This window comes from Moschus berezovskii, chromosome 3 (genome assembly GCF_049115385.1).
Source record: "Moschus berezovskii isolate FMDL1 chromosome 3, NW_MosBer_1.0, whole genome shotgun sequence".
NCBI classification, from domain to species: domain Eukaryota; kingdom Metazoa; phylum Chordata; class Mammalia; order Artiodactyla; family Moschidae; genus Moschus; species Moschus berezovskii.
The window spans coordinates 123,341,073-123,363,976 of NC_142462.1; the positions used below are offsets into that span (position 1 = coordinate 123,341,073).

Genomic DNA, 22,904 nt, shown 5'->3' on the forward strand with positions numbered 1-22,904 from the left:
GCTCCCACTGCTCGGCGGCATGGTCATCCCGAGCTCCCTAGGGTCCCCCTTGAAGCCCATGGGTGGCCTTCCGCCAGGGGCAGGAGGCTGTGTCCCTTTCATCCCCCACCCCTGCCACCGAGGGTCATAGGAAGGAGTGCAGAGCTCTGGCAGGTGGGAATGGGAGGGGTGGTGTACAGAAGAACAGCGGAGACCCCTCAGCGAAGATGCTGGGTCTGCCCACAGCCCTCGCCCTGCCCACGGGGGCCTGCCTTTCCATATCACCTTTTCCCCTAGAACCGTCTCCTCTTGCCCCTACTCCGATCCACTGCTGCCCCAGAGACACTCTTGTAGAAATAAACCCTAGAATAAAAGGGGCCTTGGAGATCCAACCTCTCCTCACTTCACTGAAGAAGGAAACTGAGGCCCAGAGACAGGAAAGGACCATGCAAGACCACTCAGGTTACAGCCGGGTCTGCTGGTCCCATGCTCCGGCTTTTTTTTTTTTTTTTTTCTTCTATCCTTTCTGTAGACCTTTTTCTCCTTCTTATCCTATTTTTCTCCCTTAAACACCTCTGGCTTCCCAGATGGCACTAGTACTAAAGGGCTTGCCTGCCAATGCAGGAGACATTAGAGATGCAGGTTCAATCCCTGGGTCAGGAGGAGTCCCCGGAGCAACCCACTCCAGTATATTCTTGCCTGGAGAATCCCGTGGACAGGGGAGCCTGGCGGGCTCCAGTCCACGCAGTCACAAAGGGTCGGACACGACCCAAGCGACTGAGCACGCACACACGAACACCTCAGGGAGGGAGAGGGCTGGGGAGCCAGGGCAGGGAAATGACAGCAGGTGAAGACACCAGGTGGGGTCAGAGGGGCCTGGGAACCAGAGCGGAGCTGGCGTATGAGCGGCGGGGCCAGGGGTGGGTGCGAGGTGGAGCAAGGCTGAGCCGGGCAGGGGCACAGAGCAAGGGGCGGGAAGCATGGAAATGAACAAAGGGAGCAGGTCCCCTAGCTGTCCGGCCGTTTATACCTCTGCCCTTCTCCGGTCCCCTCCTGGCCTGTGGGGCCCCACCCATCTTGTTCCTAATCTCAGACACCCCAGCCTCAGCATCACTTCCTCTTCTTCTTCTCCTTTGCCAACTTAGCTTCCTCAGCAGCGTCCTGGTCCTTGAGAAGCTTCATCCTCTTCTTGCCCAGCGGGGTCTTGAAGTACCAGTCCTGGGTTGCAGGAAGGGTGAAGGCGATGGGTCAGACCCTCGGTTCTGCTGGCTGACCTCACCCTTCCCTTCCGATGGATCTGTGATCTCCACGAGCAGGTCCTCTGCTCTCCTCTGGGGTCCTAGGGTTCCTGTCAGAGCCCTGGTTTCCCTTGCTTGCCACCGGATACTCTGGGCCACGGTCAGGGGCGAGAGGCCTCCTCCCCTGCCCTACAGCCCCTGGTCCTCCCCCGGCCATCCCCGGGGTCAGTGGCTGCGGGTGCCCAGCTGGCCCTGCCCACGAGTCCTTCCCTTCTGAGCCCCGTAGGGAGCAGACAGAGGGGTCCAAAGTGCGCTATGGGCCTGGGGGGACTTCAGAGGGCTGGCTCCCCCACTAACGTTGGTCCTGCCCCCCCCCAAAGGCCTCACCTTCAGGGACTCCTCCTCCTCCCTGTACACTGGGTCCAGCTTCGCCAGGGGCCCCAGGAACTCTGAGGTCAGGACAGGCTGCTTGGACAACTGCAGGAGCCGCCGCTCAGTCAGCACTGCCTGAATGGCTTGGAGGATGCAGCCAGCCGTGTAGCCATCGGATACCTTGGCCAGGGCACTGATGTCCAAGTGCTGGGTCCCCTGGACTCCCTGGGCCTCGATCATATGTCTCCAGAGCACTGCGTGCAGTTGGGGGTGGGGGGACACGGGGCAGGGAGAGGCAGTGGGCGCCTCCGTGTCTACAGAGGAGCTCTATGCTTCCAGAGGGCCGCCCGGCGTCCAGCAGCGCCCCTCCTCCCAGGGAGGTAAGGATCTTTCTCCCCACTTAACACGGCAAGTGAGACTCCGAGGACTTGAGCGGCCTGCCCACGTCTACACAGGTACCCCAGGCCCCGGCCCCAGGGCGGCTTGTCTAGTGGTCCCTCCAGAGCACCTGGAGTGGAGCTCAGGACTCAGAGCAGGGGCCGCCGGGGGAAGCGGGGAGCTCTGGCAAGGGCGGTCCCTCGACGCCCTCTCTGACCTGACCCCACATTCCCCAGCCTCACCATGAAAAAAGCGAAAAAGGGTTAGTCGCTCTGTCGTATCCGACTCTGTGCGACCCCATGGACTGTAGCCCGCCAGGCTCCTCGGTCCGTGGGATTCTCCAGGCAAGAATACTGGAGTGGGCTGCCAGTCCCTTCTCCAGGGGAATCTTCCCGACCCAGGGATCGAACCTGCATCTCCTGCATTGCAGGCAGATTCTTTTACCACCTGAGCCACCACGGAAGACCTGGGTTGGGAAGACCCCCTGGGGCTACCCACTCCCGCATCCTGGCCTGGAGAATCCCACGGGCAGAGGAGCCTGGCGGGCTGCAGTCCACGGGGTCACAAGGGGCCTCACCATAGCGAGACGCATAATCAGGCCGGGGCAGCAACAGGATGCGCTCATAGGTGCGGCAAAGGCCCCTCATCTCGGCCGCCTGTGGCCGGTCAGTGGTCCCGATCAGCATCACGCGGTCCCCGGGACTCAGCAGCCGCAGGGCCTTGCTGAGGTCCTTCTTTATTCGCTTCGGGTCCATCTGTTCCCGGGATGGTGGGGAGGGCGGGGTGGGGGGTGGAACAGGGACGTCGTCCTGGCTGCTAATTCTCAGAGCTCAGCCTCACAAGGACCGCGGTGGGGTGGGGGGCAGACAGGAGGGGCCTTCGGTCCCTCTTTAAGGATAAGGAAGTAAGGTAGGAGGAGGACTCGTCCGAGGCCGCATGGTGGGTGAGGTCTGGAGTGACGTGAACACACCCACGCCTGCCAGCCCTGCCTACAGGCTGTGCCCACCTCCTCCTCCTCTTTAGGGACCCGCTTGTAGAAAGTCTTCTCCGCATTCCCAATCCAGATCACAGAGGGCTGTAGGTACCGAGCCACCTGGACACATCAGAGAACAGAAGCCCAAGGTTAGATGTCCTTGGGGAAGGGTCCCCCTCCCCATCTGGTCGAACCCAGGGTCAGGGCTGTCCTCGGTCAGTGGCCAGCTTCGTTCCCACATCCTGCCAGGCCCACCTCTGCTCCTTTCCAACACCCATCACACCAGAGTCCCTGCCCTCCCTGGGGGGGGTGGTGGTGCAGGGGGGCTATGTATTCAGCTTCATCTCTGCCAAGAGAAGAAACTACCCTGCCTCCCACTTCCTTCCCACCTCCTCCCATCACTGGGGCTTGGGAAATTCACAAGTTCCCAGCAGGGACTGACTGGTAGGGAAACCTCACCAGCTCCTGAAATGACACCGCAGCTGGGTGACCCCCAACCGCCCTGCCGAGCCCACCCGGCCCTGTTGTCACAGTCTGAGAACTCGCAATGTCATCGGGAGACTCCCAGACCTTAAAGACCACGTGCAACAGCATCTGCACGCCAGTCTTGCCAGGGTATTTGCCCTGCAGGTTCTCTGGCGACAGGTCGAAAAGGTTGGCACCGGTTTCTGTGCAGACGGCCTTGACCAGCATTTTCTTGCCCATACCGGAGGGGCCCACCAGGAGGATGGAGCGGATGATGGGAGCCATGGAGTGTATAGCTGGGGAGCCTGAGAGAGAAGACCGAGGGGGGTGGCTAGGGGCCAGCAGGGGGCCGGAGGTGGAGACATTGAGTCAGGGGAAGCCAGGGGACCCAGGCTGGGCAAGACAAGGGTCAGGTCAGGCTGCACTCTTCTGCCCCAGGGCCTGGGCAGTGCCCCCGGGGGGAGGCAGCCTGGATGGAGCCTAATGGTTTAGCAAACCTAATTCCAAAGGGCTCCATGGGATGGGGGGTGGGCAGGGGGGGAGAGAGCGGGGTTCAGAAGAGAGCCTCCCTACTCCCAGTGCCCTTCTTCTTTCCATCCCACCTGTTTCCACGCCTGGATTTTGAAGGGATGGAATTAAAGGGCATGTGAAAAAGCCCTTCAGAAAGATCTGGCCTCTGGTTTGTTTCAGGGGGTAGGGGGCTGGTCTTCTGGGAACAGGACAGACTAGGGGAGATGCTCGGGACTGAGGGAGGGGCTGCAAATGTGGGGTCCTCAGCAGGTCGAGGGCCTGCCTGGCTTCAGGGTGCGACCTCCGGGGGGGCCCTGAGGAAGGCACGGGGGGAGCCTGACCCCTGTCCAAAGCCCAGGACAGATCCGCCTGCCTCGGCCACCCGCCCCTCAGCCCCACTGCCCCAGGGCCTGCCTCCCTGCCAGGCCTCTCACCAAGGCGCAGAATCCCGTACAAGGCCATGTTCTGCCGGATGTCAGCCAGGGAGGGCATAGGCAGCTTGTTTGCCAAGTTCAGGGCCGATCCGAGATAGAGGCATTCACCTGGGGATGGGAGGGGGGTGCAGCTGGAGAGTGGGCCCCGCTGGGGCAGTGCACGCGGGGAGAGGGGTCACGGTGGGGCTGGCAGTCGGCTTCGGGGATGGCCATGGCCAGGGGAACCACTCCTGGGTCCAGCCCTGGAGCAGGCGCTCGGGGGAGGTCTCACCAATGTAGTCTTTCAAGGGCACTGTCTCGCTCTTCTTTAGAAGGCCTAAGATGATGAGCTCTTCAAACAGGGAGTCCATAGGCCTGGCAGAGGATGGCACAGGGGGGCGCCCAGGACAAAGGCAAAGGGACACAGATTGGTGGGGGCAGTGCTACAGGCAGGACTGGGGGGCCAAGGGGGACTCCCCAGTGGTGCCCTGTCCACACTCCTGCAGTCAGGCAGCATTGGAAGGTACGACGCTGGCCCGCTGGCCCAGACGGCAGCGTGCCCCAGCCAGGTGCCCTGGGGTTTGAGTGGCGTGTGAGAAGGACCAGCACCCTCTGAGACCCAACGTGGGTGACACACGGCCTCTTCCTAGAAACCCCATGGAAGACGTACCCGTTCTCTGGCAGGGCTGGCCAGGAACGCAGCTGGCACCAGTGTGCTCGCATCACCAGGGGAGTGAGTAGAAAGGGACCCCTGGCAAGGCCCCCAAAGCCCCAGAGTGGGATGCCCAGGGGTGGTGGGGAAGTGAGGGAGGAAGGAGACACAGAAGGCAGGGAGTGTTTGGAACAACGCTCCACTCACAGCCCATCCTGAGTCTCCACTTTCAAAGCCCTTTCTTGAGCTGGAGTTCATCCTCCCGGCTCTCCTGGGATTTGGGCGGGGCAGGTTAAGGAGGATGGGGGCTCAGAGAGGTTAAGTGACTCCCCCAGGTCACACAGCCACAGAACCGGGCCCTGAAGGCAGATCTGTCCCGGATGAGGGCTCGCTCCACCCCAGTGAGGTCGGGCTCTGCTACCTGTCTGCTGTCAGGTCTTTTTCCTTCTTCTTCTTCCCGGGTTTCTTGCCTGCCTTCTTCTGGTAGAAAGCAAACACACAGGCAGTGGTCTTCCGTTCCTTGCCTCCCCCACCGGAGTGCCCTGCCTTGTTCTAGCCCCGGCCCCTCGTCTTGCCTTCAGAGGCTTCATGGGTCTTGTCTCCTCCCTGTCCACGGCCAGCCTCAGGTTCTTCAGCTCCTGACGCATCAGATCATCCACCTGGGGGTCAGCAGGGGGTGTGATGGGGTGACCAGGGCTTGGGGAGGACAGGTAGGAGGCTGAGGGTGGAGCTGGGGTCAGGGGGCCCTCAGGGAAGACCCAGCCCAGCCCAGTGATGGCAGCTGGTAGGGGTGGAGGGTTCTTTCGGAATGTCCCAACCCTGACCCACACCTCACTCACGCTTGAGCCTGGCATTCTCGTGGGCAGAAGCTCCAAGAATGGAGCCAGTCAGCTTTCAGTTCAAGCCCCAGTTCAGTTCAGTTCAGTTCAGTCATGTCCAACTCTTTGCAACCCCATGGACTGTAGCACACCAAGCCTCCCTGTCCATCACCAGCTCCCAGAGCTTACCCAAACTCATGTCCTCAAGTCAGTGATGCCATCCAACCATCTCATCCTCTGTCATTCCCTTCTCTTCCCACCTTCAATCTTTCCCAGCATCAGGGTCTTTTCAAATGAGTCAGTTCTTCCCATCAGGTGGCCAAAGTATTGGAGCTTCAGCTTTAGCATCAGTCCTTCCAATGAACATTCAGGACTGATTTCCGTTAGGATGGACTGGTTGGAACTCCTTGCATTCCAAGGGACTCTCAAGAGTCTTCTCCAACACCACAGTTCAAAAGCATAAGTTCTTCAACGCTCAGCTTTCTTTATAGTCCAACTCTCACATCCATACATGACTAGTGGAAAAACAATAGCTTTGACAGTTCAGTTCAGTTGATCAGTCGTGTCCGACTCTTTGTGACCCCATGAATCGCAGCACACCAGGCCTCCCTGTCCATCACCAACTGCCGGAGTTCACTCAAACTCATGTCCATTGAGTCGGTGATGCCATCCAGCCATCTCATCCTCTGTCATCCCCTTCTCCCCCTGCCCCCAATCCCTCCCAGCATCAGGGTCTTTTCCAATGAGTCAACTCTTCGCATGAGGTGGCCAAAGTATTGAAGTTTCAGCTTTAGCATCAGTCCTTCCAATGAACATCCAGGACTGATCTCCTTTAGGATAGACTGGTTGGACCTCTTTGCAGTCCAAGGGACTCTCAAGAGTCTTCTCCAACACCACAGTTCAAAAGCATCAATTCTTTGGTGCTCAGCTTTCTTCACTGGAAAAACCATAGCCTTGACTAGACGGACCTTTGTTGGCAAAGTAATGTCTCTGCTTTTTAATATGCTATCTAGGTTGGTCATAACTTTTCTTCCAAGGAGTGTCTTTTAATTTCATGGCTGCGGTCACCATCTGCAGTGATTTTGGAGCCCAAGAAAATAAAGTCTCTCACTGTTTCCATTGTTTCCCCATCTATTTGTATGAAGTGATGGGACCAGATGCCATGATCTCAGTTTTCTGAATGTTGAGTTTTAAGCCAACTTTTTCACTCCCCTCTTTCACTTTCATCAAGAGTCTGTTTATTTCCTCTTCACCTTCTGCCATAAGGGTGGTGTCATCTGCATGTCTGAGGTTACTGATATTTCTCCCAGCAATCTTGATTACAGCTTGTGCTTCATCCATTCCTACATTTCTCATGATGTACTCTGCATATAAGTTAGATAACCAGCATGACTATATACAGCCTTGACGTATTCCTTTTCCTATTTGGAACCAGTCTGTTCTTCCATGTCCAGTTCTAACTGTTGCTTCTTGACCTGCATACAGATTTCTCAGGAGGTAGGTCAGATGGCCTGGTATTCCCACCTCTTTCAGAATTTTCCACAGTTTGTTGTGATCCACACAGTCAAAGGCTTTGGCGTAGTCAATAAAGCAAAAGTAGATGTTTTTCTGGAACTCTTGCTTTTTCAAAGATCCACTGGATGTTGGCAATTTAATCTCTGGTTTTTCTAAATCCAGCTTGAACATCTAGAAGTTCATAGTTCACATACTGTTGAAGCCTGGCTTGGAGAATTTTGAGCATTACTTTGCTAGTGTGTGAGATGAGTGCAATTTGTGGTAGTTTGAGCATTCTTTGGCATTGCCTTTCTTTGGGATTGAATGAAAACTGATCTTTTCCAGTCTTGTGGCCACTGCTGAGTTTTCCAAATTTGCTGGCATATTGAGTGCAGCACTTTCACAGCATCATCTTTTAGGATTTGAAGTAGCTCAACTGAAATTCCATCACCTCCACTAGCTTTGCTTGTAGTGATGCTTCTTAAGGCCCACTTGAGTTCGCATTCCAGGATGTCTGGCTCAAGGTGAGTGATCACACCATCGTGGTTATCTGGGTCATGAAGATCTTTTTTGGCATGGTTCTTCTATGTATTCTTGCCACCTCTTCTTAATCTCTTCTGCTTCTGTTAGGTCCACACCATTTCTGTCCTTTATTGTGCCCATCTCTGCATGAAATGTTCTCTTGGTAGCTCTGATTTTCTTGAAGAGATCTCTAGTCTTTCCCATTCTATTGTTTTCCTATATTTCTTTGCATTGTTCACTGAGGAAGGCTTTCTTATCTCTCCTTGCTATTCTTTGGACTCTGCATTCAGATGGGTATCTCTTTCGTTTTCTCCCTTGCCTTAAGCTCAAGCCCCAGATCCACTGTTTAAAGTCTGCACAGGGGACTTTCCTGCTGGTCCCATGGCTAAGAATCTGTCTTGCAATGCAGAGGACGCAGGTTCAATCCCTGATCAGAGAACGAAGATCCCGCATGCCACGGAGCAATTAAGCTGTGCCCCACAACTACTGACCCCCCACCCACAACTAAAGAGTCCACGTGCTGCAATGAAACGTCTCAGGGGCCACAACTAAGATCCAGTGTGGCCAAACAAATTAAAGTCTGCGTGACCTTGAGCAATTCTGTGACCTCTCAGCCTCAGTTTCCTCACACGTGATGTCAAGAAAATCAAGGCGCCTGCCTCACGCGTTGTTGGATTGTGTGATCCAGTGCTCCCATGGTGGGTGACACAGGGTGGGCAGAGGATGGTGGGTGTGACCCTGGCACAGAGCCCCTCGCGTCCCCACCCTCAGGGCTGTGCAGAGGACCCCGGGGACCAAGATGCACCCAGAGGGAGCCAGGACTACGTAGGGCAGGCGGTGCCTACATGCAGGGTGCTACAGAGGCTGGCGGGCCGGAGGCTGGTGGGCAGCAAGAATGGAGCCTGATCCTTGGGGGCCCACAGGGACGCTCACCTGTATCCGGATCTCCTGTTCCACGTCTTTCCTCTGTTCCATCTTGAGGGTCTCAGAGTCAAAACTCTGGCTGGGAAAGAGGCTGTCAAACCGGTTCTTCCACAGATCTGCCAGTGCAGAGGCGTGTGTCTGGGATCCAGATGCCCACACACACTCACACCCACAAGCACACAGAAGCTCACACATGCACGCACGCACACTGGCCCAGCTCTCCTCTCACCAAGCTGCCTGGCACTTCCACCCGGACCGTAGATCGAGGCCTGATCCCAAGGTCTGTGGCCAAAGGATTCATACCCAAAGCCCAGGGAGCACACCTCACACCCCTCGGCCGTCACTTCCACGTCCCCACGCCCCCCACACATGGCACGGGCCCACTCTCCTGGGGACCAAGGTCACCCCAAGACCCCACAGGCCTGACCCCCTCTGCTCTCACTTGTGTACTCCTTGTGGCCGGCGTTAATCGCAGGGATGGATTTGGAAGGCAGCGCTCTAAGCATTGTGTCTGCTTCCTAGAACAGAGACATCCTCCGCTAGAAGCCCTCACCTCCGCGTCTGGGCCTGATCCTCCCAGACCCGCCTCCCGCCAGGAACTCTCTAAGACTCCGCACCCCGCCCCCTTGGTTGCAGCTCCAGGCGGTGCCTTACTCCCTTCTTGGTCTTTCCTCCCTTCTGCTTCTTCTTTTTCTCTTTTTCCTCCTTTTCTTTCTCCTTACTTTTCTCTTGTTCCTTTTGTTTGTTCTCCTGGACCTGCCCCTCCAGCTCCATCCTCACCTGTGACAGACACAGGAAGATGCTTCGGGGAAGACTGAGGAGGTTGATACGAGCCAGAGAACCCCGGGGCCTGAGCTAGGGGAGGACCCAGGATTCCCAAGGCCTCGCATCACTGGTGGGATCCAGGTGCTGAGGTCCAGGAAGAAGGGGGCTCAGTTGAGCAGGTGGGTGCTTGCTCAGAGCAGCTGCCCTCCCCGGGGGTCTCCATGGAGGTGGGAAGCTGGAGTCACAGTGCAATCATCAGACACGTTGCCTCTCTCTGACCAAGGGGGCCTTCTCCAGCTCCTTCTGGGGGCCCCCTCCTTTACCGCATCTGTGTCCTCTCCCCCAGCCCCCACCACCCTCAGCTGACACAAGGGTTACTCTCTCTAACCTCAGATTCCACCTAACACAGAAAGGCCTCTATTCCCACCTCCAGGGTACCTGTTCTGGAGTCTTGTCTGCAAAGATCAGGGAGGATCCACCTAAAGACTCATCTGGATAATCAGGGAATCGGCCGGTGAGGGCACTAAATGGACATAAGATGATCAGAGAGATGGATGGATGGAAGGATGGGTGGATGGGTGGGTGGATGGATGCATGGATGGATGGACAGATGGGTGGATGGATGGAAGGATGGGTGGGTGGATGGAAGGATGGGTGGGTGGATGGGTGGATGGATGGGTGGGTGGACGGATGCATGATGATGGATGGATGGATGTACAGATGGGCGGAGGAACAGAAGGATAAATGGGTGATGGTTGGGTAGATAGATGGGTGAGTGGATGGACGGAGGGGTGGACGGATGGAGAGGACGAGGGAGAAAGATGAAGGACAAGGAAGATGGGGGCAGGGAGTGGATCGTTACAGAACAGAGTAGGGAGACCAGGGAGGGGGTGTCCCTGGACACTTTCCCATCTTATTCTGGCATTTTCTCTACCGTCTGGGGAAGCAGGAAGTCACGTGTGGAGCTGTTCCCGCAGGCTGGGGGCCCCGAGTTTACACCCAACGTGTCAGCAGCATGTCAGGGGTTGGGGGGTAAGCTGGGGTGGGGTGAGGGGGGGTTCCCGGTGGGGGAGGGGGCGGGTCCACAGAGGCTGGGAACACTGACTGGCACTCGATGAACCACTGTCGGATCTGCTCCTTCATCTTCTCCTTCATGTCGGGCCCCTCCACCTCCCTGAGGTGTTCATGGGCCTTCACCACGGCCAGCTGGAACTCTTCCTCCTTCTCGGTCTGCCAGAGCCTGCGCACATCCGCTCCAAGGCTGGCCTGGGCCACAGGTTCCGCCGGGCTAGCGGAGGGGAGCTGGGGACATGGACGGGGAGGCAAGCGGCTCAGGGGTGGGAGTGGGGTGCCCCAGCACCCCCCATCCCTGCACACAGCCCCGCGCGCGCACACCCACCTGGAACAACCGGGCTTGCCTGCATCAGGAGAAATTGTGTTTGGAGCCTGAAACTCGTCTGTGTAAATTACCCTGATAATGAGTTTGCTAGAGGCATCCGGGCTGGCCCCCACCCCCGCCGCTCCCCCAGCACCCGCGCCCCCCCCAGCCTCCGGCCCCAGCCCCACCCCCACACCCAGCGCCCGTGTTGGCAGCCGCTCCGCAGCCACTTTCCCGCCTCATTGGCTCCCAAATGTATTTTAAATATCACTCTGCGCAGAGACAATTACTGAAAACGCTGAGCTCACACTGTTGATGGGCCCGGGCGGCCGGGCTCATTCCTCACCCACCAATCGTGCCATGGCCCTCTGCCCACCCCCCAGGCCCCCCCCCCCCGCCCCACCAAGACTCGACCTGGCCCTGGCCTCCTGGGGTCCAGCTACCCCGGTCATCAGCGAGCTCAGACCTCCTCTCCCATGTGGGGCTGCCCGGTCCCTCCCTCCTTCTGAAGCCCCCAGCCTCCCTGGAGCAGCCATCCCAGCCCTAGTCTCCAGTCCTTCTGCCTCCAACCCCAGCACCCCCTCCCAGTCCCTCCTCCAATCTCCCCTTATAGGCCAGGTTTTTGTGGCTCTGCCCAGAGCCTAGCGCCCTCCCAGGGATCACGGACCCTCACCCCTGCGGTGGCTCCCTGTCCTAAGTCAGTAGAGACCAGCTGGGGCCCGACCACCGCGGAGCAGAGGGCTCGGGTCTGTCTTCCCCTCCTGCACCCTCACCCCTTACCGCCCATGCTCCCCGCCCCCACCCTCAGCTTGCACATCCATGCCTCTGTCTCCTAGTTCACACTTAGCCATTCTGCCTGCAGGGCAGAGGAGAGGACGGAGTCGGGGATCCCAGAGCGAGTGGTGGGTCTGTGCCCCCCACAAAAGGCTCTGGGGTGAAGGGGGGTGTGTCCTCACCCCAACTGGGCCCCCCACGTGCTTCTCCCAGAGGCTGCAGGAAACCCACTGGCCCTGGGAACTGGCCTTGTGCCACTGCGGGGCCCACCCTCTGCAGCCTCTCCTGCCAGCTCCATCAAGGGCCAGGGGACAGGACGCTCTGAGCCACCGTCCCTCACCCCACCCCATGTATGACTTCCTTCCAAAGGACTCTAGGGAAGGGGGGGAGCGGGAAGGGACGTGGCTCGGCAGTGGCTTTGTGGTGACCCTCCACCAGGGTCCCCAGAACCCCCCAACCCTCGGAGGAGGGAGGTGTGCTCAGGGCTGGGGGCAGGACGCTCACCATGCCGATGAAATCCATCTCGGTTCGCCGGTCCTGCTGAGTGCGTTTCCTCTGCAGGTAACCCTTCCACACCTGGGGGACACATGGGCCAGGACACTCCCCACACTGCCTTTCTGCTGGGATGCCGGGTAGGAGGCAGAGCTCTGGGGAGGGCACCTCTAGGATACAGCTCACTGGCCACTGACACCTGAGCAGAGATAGCCCAGACAGGGTGGGGCCGGTCTGCACCCAGACGCCCGGCACTCTCAGAGCCCCCCCAGGAATTCCCTCTGTCTCATCTCCACCTTCTAACCTGCCTTTAAAAATATTTATTTATTTTCTTAGTTGCGGCACGTGAACTCTTAGTTGCAGCATGTGGGATCTAGTTCCCCAACAGGGGATCAAACCTGCTCCTCTTGCATTGGGAGTGCAGAGTCTTAGCCAACGGACCACAAGGGAAGTCCTTAACCTGCTGTGTCTTTTAAGGCACAAATCAGAGTTCAGACTCCACCTCCTCCGAGAAGCCCTCCCAACTCTCACTTCTCAGCATACTTACAGAATCTGGAGCAAATGCTTGCTTCCATCCAGGCCCATAGGCCTGCGTGCTGTTGAGACCATGCAGCCCCCCTAATTAACTCCTACATGTTACAAGGACACTGAGGCCAGAGGACATGGCCTCTCTCAGGTCCCAGGGCCATTCGGCGCAGAGCCGAGACCAAGGCTCGGTTCCCTGACTCCTCACCCAGGGCTCCTCTCCCAGCTCCTCTTGGGCCCATGGACAACCCAGTGCCCTGGGGAGGAGCATAGAGGGAGGCAGGGCCAGTGCCTCTCCGGCCGTGTGACTGAGACAGAGCCTCGGTGGGGGCTCCTGTCCAGGTTTTGTCTTCCTGCTCCCATGATGAGCACAGGAAAGGCCCCTGATAACTAAGGGCCTCACACAGTCTCCCCTCTGATGAGGGCAGTGGGGAACCTGGGACCTGGGATGCAGTGTTTCCGTACCCTCGATGTCTGGAGACAGGGACGAAAGGACTCGCTTTGACTTTCGGGCTGGGGGAGGATGCTCCAGCTTTGGGGCTGACCCTCCTTCTCCAAAGGCTTGTTTCAGCGAGCCCCAAGGGCGAAGACCCCCTGTTCACCCATGGGGCAGCCAGACCTGGCTACAGGATGCACAGCACCCCAGCCGGAGTCCCCTCATTTGCAATCTGAAAATCTATCTCGGTTGGAGAGGACATCTGTTCTCAAGGCTGCTGTCTGCTAGTTGGCTGGTTTGCTCTGGATTTGGGGGATGAAGTCTTAAGTCTCCTGTATTAGGCTGGAAAACAGAAGTTTTTGAGGCTCTGGGACTTGATAGAAGATGGGAGAGAACCCGACTCAAGAGAGAAAGCTCCAGCAGCCCCAGGTCAGCAGTCCTGGGCCTTCCTGCCCTGGCATTCTCTAGGGCACCTCCCATCTTATCAAGCTGGTGAGCCGGCTTAGCAGCACCTGGGGGCAGATCTGCAGGGCTGCCAGGAGACAGAGAGGCACACCTGCCGGGACAGTGGGGCAGCAGGTGGGGATCTAGAGATGGAGCTGGCTGTTCTGTAGTGAGGTGGGAGCTGGTGTGATGAAGGGGTGACCTCGGGCAGCCCAGACCCCGAAGACACCTGGAGTCATCAGTTCTCAGACTCCATGTTCCTCATCATGCTTCCTCTTGCCTCAGCTACCCGGAGGCTCAGGCTACAATTCAGTGACTCATTTCTTTGCCTTTCTTTTTTATTTTTTCAGTTATGACAGAATGATGACATTTACAGGAGACTTGGGAATTACAGAAGAGTTACATATGGTTCCACTACACGTTACAACTATTTTTTTTAAGTAGATAAACTAAGATTTTTAGCTGGAGCTTCCCTGGTGGCTCAGACGGTAAAGTGTCTACCTGCAGTGCAGGAGACCCGGGTTCAATCCCTGGGTCGGGAACATCCCCTGGAGAAGGAAATGGCAACTCACTCCAGGATCCTTGCCTGGAAGATTCCATGGACGGAGGAGCCTGGTGGGCTACAGTCCATGGGGTAGCAAAGAGTCGGACACGACTGAGCGACTTCACTTCACTCCTTTCAATATCAAACTCTCAAAAATTCATAGAACGAATAGACAGAAAAGCAGAAGGATATAGTAGGCCAGAAAAGCTTCTGTGACTCATTTTTCACCGTCTTACAAGTTTTGGGGATGATCGTCTACCCTTTTCTGCTGCTGTATTATGTCTCTTTCTCCCCTAGTTTTAAATTTTTATTTATTATTGTTATTTTTTAAATTTTTGGCCACACCATGTGGCTTGTGGAATTTTAGTTCCCTGAACAGAGATCGAACTCAGGTCATTGGCAGTGAGAATGAGGAGTCCTCACCACTGGACTGACAGAGAATTCCCTTTCTCCTCTGATGTTAATGATCCTTCTGTTTGGGGGTGCTTTTATGGCATCCCACTTCAAGTCTTTTGGGGGAGATGGAGAACAAACAATAAATAAGATACATGTTTATTACTGATGAAGGTCCCTAGCTTAACATGTAGTTGTGGGGCAGCAGAATCCAAGCGCCTGTATTTCTGTCATCAGTTGCTGAGCCAGGCAGGCTTCCTGGAGGAGGTGACTTTCCTCCAGGGTGCCTGGTGTAGGGGGTGGGGGGTTTTACCTTCTGTATGGTGATGGCTGCTTCGTCCTGACTGAACTTGAACCGACCTTCCTCCCGAATCTTCCGGTCTCGCTCCTCCTCTCTCCGAATCTCCCGCATGAAGGTGGCCCGGAGCCTGCCTTGCCTGGCCCGCTCGGCCTTTTGCAGTAGGATTATGGCCTCAGTCCGGCTTAATATTGGAAAGCTCTGGCCATAGCAGGAGCAAAGGAGGAGGAAACGAGGGAGGGTTTGCCATCTCCTTCTGGGAGACCAGTCCCCCAAAGACATGCTGGGGGTATGTCCCAGGGCAGCGAGGCGCCCGAGTCGTGTGTCTCTGCCTTGGTGCAGGAAGGTTACGAGGAGCTTAGCGCAGCCGTGATGGGGCCAGACCACCCAGAGTGCTCTCTGCGGCGGTGAAGGGCAGGACAGGGCCTCCGCGTCCTGAAGCGGGGAGCTCTGTTCCAGGGCGGGGGTGTCTCCCCGACTCACCCCCTCTGAGATCTCTGGCTTCAGTCTGGACAGCAGCTCCACCAGCATGCGTTCTCGCTCCTTCAGGATGCTGGACCGCTCCAGCTCGAAATACTTGGGAATTGGAACCTCCAGGTCTGCCTTTGGGGCAACACGGGAGAAGGAGATTTGGGAATAAAACTCCAGACCCTCTGGCCAACCCATTACCGCTTTCCGCTGCATGCACACCCCTGGGGCTGGCTTTCTCCATCCTAGAGCTCCGGGGTGGGAAATGTACAGATTTTGGGTAGATCACCCCAAGACTCATTCCCCTCTTCCTTTGACCCTGTCATGTGGCCAGAGTTGAATTCTGAAGGCCCATGGTAGGTAATGGGCAGTGGTCTCAGTCCTAGCTGTATACCTGAGTCAATTGGGACCCAAGTTCTTAAATGCAGGCTCCTAGGCCCTCCCTGGGCAACCACCTCAGAATGGCAGGGCCTGGAGAAGGTCTGTATTTTCAAGTCCACAGCTGGGTCTCAGGCAGCTAGTTGGGGAAACTTTGAGTCCTCCTTAGACGTGGAACATGGAGCCCTGACCTTGGGGCGGGCTGGAGGCCAGTGCAGAAGCGCTGTGCTCTGGGACTTGCTGATGCACAGACATCCACAAGGCTGCATCTTGTGAAAATGCAGAGGCAGAGTAGTGGTTTTGGGGTGCAGCCAGAGATTCTGCATCTCTAACAACTCCTATGTGATGCTGACGCTGCTGGTCTGTGAACCACACTTTGAGGAGCAAGACTCCAGAGGACCCTTTCCAGCAATCCCCTGCGATGGGGTTCGTGGATCCTCCTAGCCAGACAGAACTTCCAGCCTGACTCCCCAGCCACCCTTAACTACTTTTTTTTTTAAAGATTTATTTATTTATTTTGGTTGTGCTGGGTCTTTGTTGCTGCACACAGGTTTTCTTTAGTTGCCACAAGCGAGGGTTACTCTCTAGCTGGGGGCGCACAGGCTTCTCATTGCGGTGGCTTCTCTCGGGGAGGTCAGGCTCTAAGGCTCAGTTGTTGTGGCTCATGGGCTCAGCTGCCACATAGCACGTGGGATCTTCCCAAACCAGGGATTGAACCCGTGTCCCCTGCATTGGCAGGCAGACTCTCAACCGCTAGACCACCAGGGAAGTCGCACCTCCTAACTGAAATTCCCAAATCGCATCGTCCTATCTGCCCTGACCACCTTCCCTTGCAGGTGAGGCCTGGGGTGTCCGAGGAAAGTCAAGGCCACCTCTACTCCCAGCTGGCTGGGGCTTGGTTTGCTTCCACAAGGAAGGGGAGATCAAGGCTAGCCCTCCCTCCAGCTCCCTGCCCCCCGAGCTGGGGTGGGCGCAGGGCTTGAGCAGCCCGCGCACCGGGGTGAGCTTTAAGTCCTGCAGCACTTGATCCAGGCAGTGGGTCTCACACAGGTCGGCGCGAACCAGATCGTCTTTGAGCTCCAGCACGCGGCAGGCCACGCTGTCCAGCAGCCGCCGCAGCAGCCGCCGCTTCTGGGGCTGCACCGTCTGGTCGTAGAGAGTGTCGAAGCGGCGCAGCAGCCCCAGGTAGTACAGATAGAGCGAGGAGAGCCGGTACTGGAAGGACGGCCGCTCGTGCTCCGAAACGGCTTCCCCCAGCAGCGGCTCCCGGTCCAGCAGCTCTTCCAAGATCAGGTGGGAGGAGTCCCAGAGGCGCTGGTAAGCTCTGGCGGGGGGGGGGGGGGCAGGGGGCGCCCTGAGCCTCAGAGGGAGGGAGGGGGGCCGGCAGGGGGAGGGGTGGGCTCCCCTGAGGCGCCTGAAGACCTGAACTCGAGGCCCCAGGAGGTGTGATGCTAAGGAGACTCATGGCCCCGAGGTGGAGTTCCGGGAAGGGAGAGGCCTTCAGGGAACTGAGGTGGTGGCCCCAGGGAGACCCCCTGAGGCTTAGAGAAGCCGAGGAACAAGGGAGGAACAAGGAAGGTGACGAGTGGGCACTGCCCTGAGGGCCTCCTGCCAAGGGAGGGGCCTTCAGCGTCGGTGGCTGGTCCCTCCAGGCTGGAGGGACACCCAGCCGTGTTGCAATGGTCTAGGATGGTGGGCTGGAAGCGGGGGTGAGGGCGAACTGTAGAGAAGGGTGCTGTGCGGGGGGACTGTGCTGGAATCAGTAACCCGAGGGAAACCTGAGCGCAGGCAGGAGCGGCCAGGGTGGCTGTGTGCATGTCCGGGGTGCAGGTGGGGCCCACCCTCAGAAGCCCCTCTCCCACCGGCCTTGTCCCCAGCGGCCTGGCCCGAGGACCAGGGAGGCGCCACGCCCTTGTTCTCCCCTCCTTCACTCACGCCTCAGACATGGTGACCAACGCCACTCTGCCCTTTGTGAGCCTGTCCTGGAATCCACAGAGTCTGTGGTTCTACCCGGACTCTGCTCCACAAAGCCAGAATAGCCCAGTTTTAAGAGTTCTGTCCCATTATCTCAAAGTTCTAAGGCTGTGAGGGGAGGGGGTGCAGGTACATCACTGGGGACGCTTATCTCGGAGGACACCCCGGAGGTGGCATGCCAGAGGGCGTGGGCTCCCTTGAAGCAAGCCTTGGCCAGGGCGGACGATGGGGTCAGCCACAGCTACTTCCCTTGAGAGGATCAAATGAAAGAACAGGCTTTGTTTGACATCACCCTATAGAGCACACGGCCATCAAAGTGCAGAGTCCTACCCACTGGATCACCAGGGACATCCCCATGCTTCCCCCTTTAAGTGAGCACAAACACGCCTGTCTCCCTGGGGCCTGACCTCAGTTCGCATGGCTCGAGTGAGCTGTACCTGTGTAAAGAATGCAAGGAGCAGTGGGTGGGACTCAGTGGTGTTTGGGGGCTCCTTCTGAGCTCTCTGTGGGTTTCCCCATCACTGCTTCAGGCTCACGAGGACATTCTTTGGAAAATTCAAAGCATATCAGCCTGGCTCGGGTCTGCTGGGGTGAGCTTTCAGCTCAGTGTCGAGTGGGGAACGTCTGAATAAATATAAAGCAGGGGGCGAAGGACAGGGGAGGAAAGAGACGAGGCAAAGAAGATCGGGAGGGGAATCCACGTGTCCCCGGAGCTTCCAAGGACCTTGCCGAAATGCAGAAGATTCCTTTCTGCACTCTGAGCTGGGGCCCAGGATTCTGCATTCCTAACAAGCTCCCAGGGTGTTACAGAAACTGCTGGCCTGTGAATCACGCCTAGAGTAGCAAGGAGTATAAACACAGCGGGAGTAGGGAGGGGCTGAGCTTCCAGGCCGGGTCTCCTGAGCCAGTCTTTTCCCTGCCGTGGGACAAAAGCGTGGATAATTAGTTCTCATCGCGTGGCATCTCCACCATAGGCTTGACAGCGGAGGAAACATGCATGACGTATGTTGGCTCACAGTTCAGCCATCGTTACAGCGGGCCTTTTCAATATATGAACTTGAAGTTACAAAGGGAACGTAAAGGATTTTGGACTGTTCACACAATCCAAGCCAGCCATTCACTCCACCGCCGCAGAGGCTGAATTAGAGAGAAAAGGAGAATGTGGTCATGTGTTACGTAGTGAATCTAGGTGCGGGATGTACAAGTGGTTATGGTACTATTTTTGCTTTTTTCTTTTTTTTCCAAAATAAAATGGAAGAAAAGTTAGGAGTCTCAAAAACATTCTCACCAATTTATTCTGAAATTAAGGGGAAGAAAACCTTAGGGGAAAATAAAAACATCTTCGAGATCCCAGTAGGTTACTTCAAAGCTGGTTTGGGCCTTTCATTTTTGTCTCTTGTAGGTCTGTGTAGCCCCTGTGCCCAGCACAGGACAAAAATAATAGTCTTCTAGAAATGGCCTCACAGAACTCCTCCTTCAAATTTCAGGCCCAGAGAGGGCGTGATGGAAAAAGCCAGCCGCAGACTCAGGATTCTAACCCAGACCTCATTTCAACTAAGAACAAGACCGCTGTACATTTACAAAGAGTCACAGGTCACTCGTGGGCCCCACCCAGAAGGCAGGTTTTAAGAGGTATGAGGTATGCGTCAGTGTTCTTCCATCTTGGGGGTGTGACAAATAGTGACACCGTGCCCCACACCACACCTCACCTCCATGCATCCCTTTTTGAAATCAACACAACACAGAAGAGCAGTGCAGCCTTTATTACGGTCAGGCCCCGGGTCACTTGGAGCTGGTGTACTTGGTCACGGCCTTGGTGCCCTCGGACACGGCGTGCTTGGCCAGCTCCCCAGGCAGCAGCAGACGCACGGCTGTCTGGACCTCCCGGGATGTCAGTGTGGTTCGGCCCGAGTACTGGGCCAGCCGGGCGGCCTCGCCAGCCAGCCGTTCAAATAGATCATTCACGAACGAGTTCATGATGCTCATGGCCTTGGAGGAGATGCCGATGTCGGGGTGCACCTGGGGAAGCAGCAGGAGCAGTCTATTAACGGGGGGCTCTGCCTGATGCCACATGCCCCACCCCCAAGTTGGGGACCACAAGGCCGCCTCATCACCCTCTTTCTAGAGGCCAGACAGGTTACTACTATATCCAAGTTAAAGAAAAGGTTCTTCCACCTGCAAGAGATAAGGAATGCTGCCTCTTTTTTTTTTCCTTTCTTTTTCCATTTAATGCATTTGCACAGTGTTTTGTACCATGGATGCATCATAGTTTATATCACCATCCCTCTCTTCATGGACATTTAGGGGGTGTGCTTTAATTTTTGCTATTGCATCGTGTTATAATAAATACCTGTCTTTGAACACTTAACACTTGCACAAGCAAGTTGGTTATTCCTAGAAGTTCCTAGAGGGCTGGTGCACATAACTTGGTAGATCGCTAACCAGATTATTTTCCAGAAAGGGCGCACCTGGGACACACTCTCCACAGCAGACTGGGAGTGAGGAGACTGCGATCTGGGGCTGTCCTGTGAGTCCCTGTGGGACCTTAGACGAGTCACTTTCCTCTGAGCCTGCTTCCTCTTCTGTCACACCAGCTTTTTGAACTAGGTGATCTCTAGTAAAACAAACGGGAGGGACCTTATAACAATCCTAACACGTGAGCAGGCAGACACCATTTCTCTGTGAAAAGTAAAAGTAAAGTGAAGTCGCTCAGTCACGTCCGACTCTTTACGACCCCATGGACTGTAGCCTACCAGGCTCCTCCGTCCATAGGATTTTCGAGGCAAGAGGACTGGAGTGGGTTGCCATTTCCTTCTCCAGGGGATCTTCCTGACCCAGGGTCTTCCGAGTTGCAGGCAGACACTTTACCATCTGAGCCACCCAGGAAGCCTATTTCTCTGCGAGTGGGAGGGAAGTGACTGCTGACATACACGTCAGGCCAGTGGTGGAGGTGAACGAACACCCTGGCTCCTGGCCCGGCCGCTCCCTCTCTGCACAGCCTCTGGGGGCCGCAGATCTGACAGCAGGAAACCTAAGCCGAACCCTGGTCATCACATCCTCTTCCCTTGAGGTGGCCAGGGCAGCGGTCCCCCCATTGACCTGGGGGACCCGCTCAGCAGCTCTCTTCAGGGAACCCAGTCCTGCCCCAATGCTGCCCTCACAATTTTGGAGCTGAAAAGCTAGGCTAAGCTGCAGGGGGCTCACTAACACCGACTCCCACCCCACTTTCATCGGGACCCCGGAGTCTTCTCTGCTGCTGCCCTTTGGCCTGTCCACATGGTGCCAGGCCCACCCAGTGAGAGCACTCCTGGAGGCCCCTGCCGTCCAGTCACTCAAACTGCTTATGGGATTTCAGACCAGAGACAAGGTTCATGTCTGGGGTCTGGTCTCACAAGGGGGGAGACCCAGGGCGGGCCCAGCTCTGCTGAGCGGGGCAGAGCGTTTGAGGCCAGGTGGCCTGGGATCCTTCAGACATAGCGGTTGGGTGCCCTTTGGTGGCAGTGCGTGAGTCTCAGGAGTAGGTGGTCCTCACAGGTGCGCTGGGGGCTGAGTGTGGGTTAGGGTTGGGGCTTACCCAGAGTCAGGGCTGGCCGGGGCTGGGGGGCTGGGGTGACCTCCACTGCTGTCAGGTCACGTGACCCAGTCACCCCGCTGAACCCTTAGTACTGTACGTAGGTTCCTTATCTATAAGGTAGACCAACCCCTCAGCCAATCAAAGACGGAGCGCCGCCCACCTGGGGGGCTCCCCCAAGACCGCAGTTCACTGGAGCTTCCAGTTCACTGGAGCTACTCCTCGCTCCGGCCACGGCTAACTAGTCCCTCCTGTTTGGACCAGCACGTTTGACACCTGATCACCGTCAGCCCTGCACTTTCCAGTGATCTTTCTTTACTTAAACTGTCCCACCTGAGGCCCCACATGACTGTTTCGTCTACCCCAGAGCCCTGTAGCCTCTGGACCGGGGCGGGAACATGTTTGAATCGCCTCTTGCCCGTCACAGGCGCAGGACAGACTACTGAGCGGCCCCCTGGGCCTCTGAGATGAAGAGTGACCCCACGGGAGGGGGCACAGGGCCTCTGTGCAGGGAGTGAACTCCATCCAGGCCCTTCCCAGCTTTCGCCAGCCCCCGCCCCACGCCCATGTTGGCCCCCCACGCTCACCTGCTTGAGCACCTTGTAGATGTACATGGAGTAGGTTTCTTTGCGCCGGTTGCGCCTTCTGGACTTCTTGTCTCCAGGACTCCGGCCCCGCCGGCCCCCAGACTGCTGCAGCTGTCCGTGCTCGGCGCTCATCCTCCCGGTCCTCCTGGCGGCCTCCTCCCACATCTTGGGCGAACTTTTAAGAGGTCAGCTGCCCGTCCACCTGGAGGGGCTGGGGGCCAGCACCTGGGCGCAGGGGTGGGGCCGGGCCCAACCCTGTTCAGAACGTGCTCTGCGTTAATCCTGAAAGAGCCTAATGGCTCCTTCCTCTCCACCGCCCCCAGGATTCCATCTCTGAATAAGCCTCCACCGGCCCCCTTCCCCACCCTTCTGTCTCCCAGAATACTTGTAACACACACGTTAGAGTTCAGGCCGTGCACTCACTCAGCACCCATGCGCGCGCATGGATGGCTGAGTGCTGGAGAGGGAACAGGAGGCCCCCAGCACCACCCACCAAGTGCTAGTGTTATTCACTCACTCACTTTGTGACCCCAGGGACTGCAGCCCGCCAAGCTCCTCTGTCCATGGGATTCTCCAGGCAAGAACACTGGAGTGGGTCGCCCTTCTCCAGGGCATCTTCCTGACCCAGAGATCAAACCTGGGTCTTCTGCATTGCAGGCGGATTCTTTACCATCAGAGCCACCAGGGAAGACCCCTTCCCCTTCTCCGAGGGCCTACAGTTTAGCTGGAGAGATAAGACTTTTGCCGGAAACCATCAGGGAAGGGTGAAAGGGTAAAAAGTGTGTGAAATTGAGTTCAGAAAAAGTGAGGTCATCACAGCGCACCAAGCTGGGCTCCCTGTTGTTTGGCCGCTGCCTGTTTTACACGTGGTGGTGTACGTATGTCAGCGCTGTCTCCCAATTCGCCCCTCTCCCCTCCCCTGGGTCTACACGAGCCTCCTCTACACCTTTGGCTCTGTTCCTGCCTGCAACTAGGTTCATCTATACCATTTTTCTAGATTCCATAGACATGCATTAAAGTATATTTGCTTTTCTCTTTCTGACTTCTCTCTCTCTCTCCATATATATATATATATATATTTAAAGATAGGCTATAGAAATAGACGATTTAGAGAGAGAAGAAACCTCTGGCTTCAGGAA

At 56.9% G+C, this 22,904-nt stretch overlaps 2 protein-coding genes across 2 annotated transcripts; both read right to left on the bottom strand.

The window, feature by feature from the left end:
* Nucleotides 1-54: 54 nt before the first annotated feature.
* Nucleotides 55-17,579, bottom strand: DRC11L (dynein regulatory complex subunit 11 like). The gene is made up of 19 exons (XM_055420211.2): nt 17,569-17,579; nt 16,630-16,957; nt 15,271-15,390; nt 14,803-14,988; nt 12,160-12,231; nt 10,609-10,805; nt 9,942-10,026; nt 9,393-9,518; nt 9,181-9,256; nt 8,748-8,854; nt 5,556-5,639; nt 5,402-5,460; nt 4,621-4,703; nt 4,350-4,457; nt 3,511-3,710; nt 2,974-3,060; nt 2,545-2,722; nt 1,605-1,843; nt 55-1,197 (listed from the first exon to the last, which is right to left on the bottom strand). The coding sequence occupies exons 1-19, from the start codon at nt 17,577-17,579 to the stop codon at nt 1,090-1,092; spliced, it is 2,454 nt and encodes an 817-aa protein (XP_055276186.2). The 3' UTR covers nt 55-1,089.
* Nucleotides 17,580-19,389: 1,810 nt separating this feature from the next.
* On the bottom strand, nt 19,390-21,897 carry H2BK1 (H2B.K variant histone 1). Its single transcript, XM_055420334.1, has 2 exons — nt 21,766-21,897; nt 19,390-19,626 (listed from the first exon to the last, which is right to left on the bottom strand). The coding sequence occupies exons 1-2, from the start codon at nt 21,895-21,897 to the stop codon at nt 19,390-19,392; spliced, it is 369 nt and encodes a 122-aa protein (XP_055276309.1).
* Nucleotides 21,898-22,904: the final 1,007 nt, after the last annotated feature.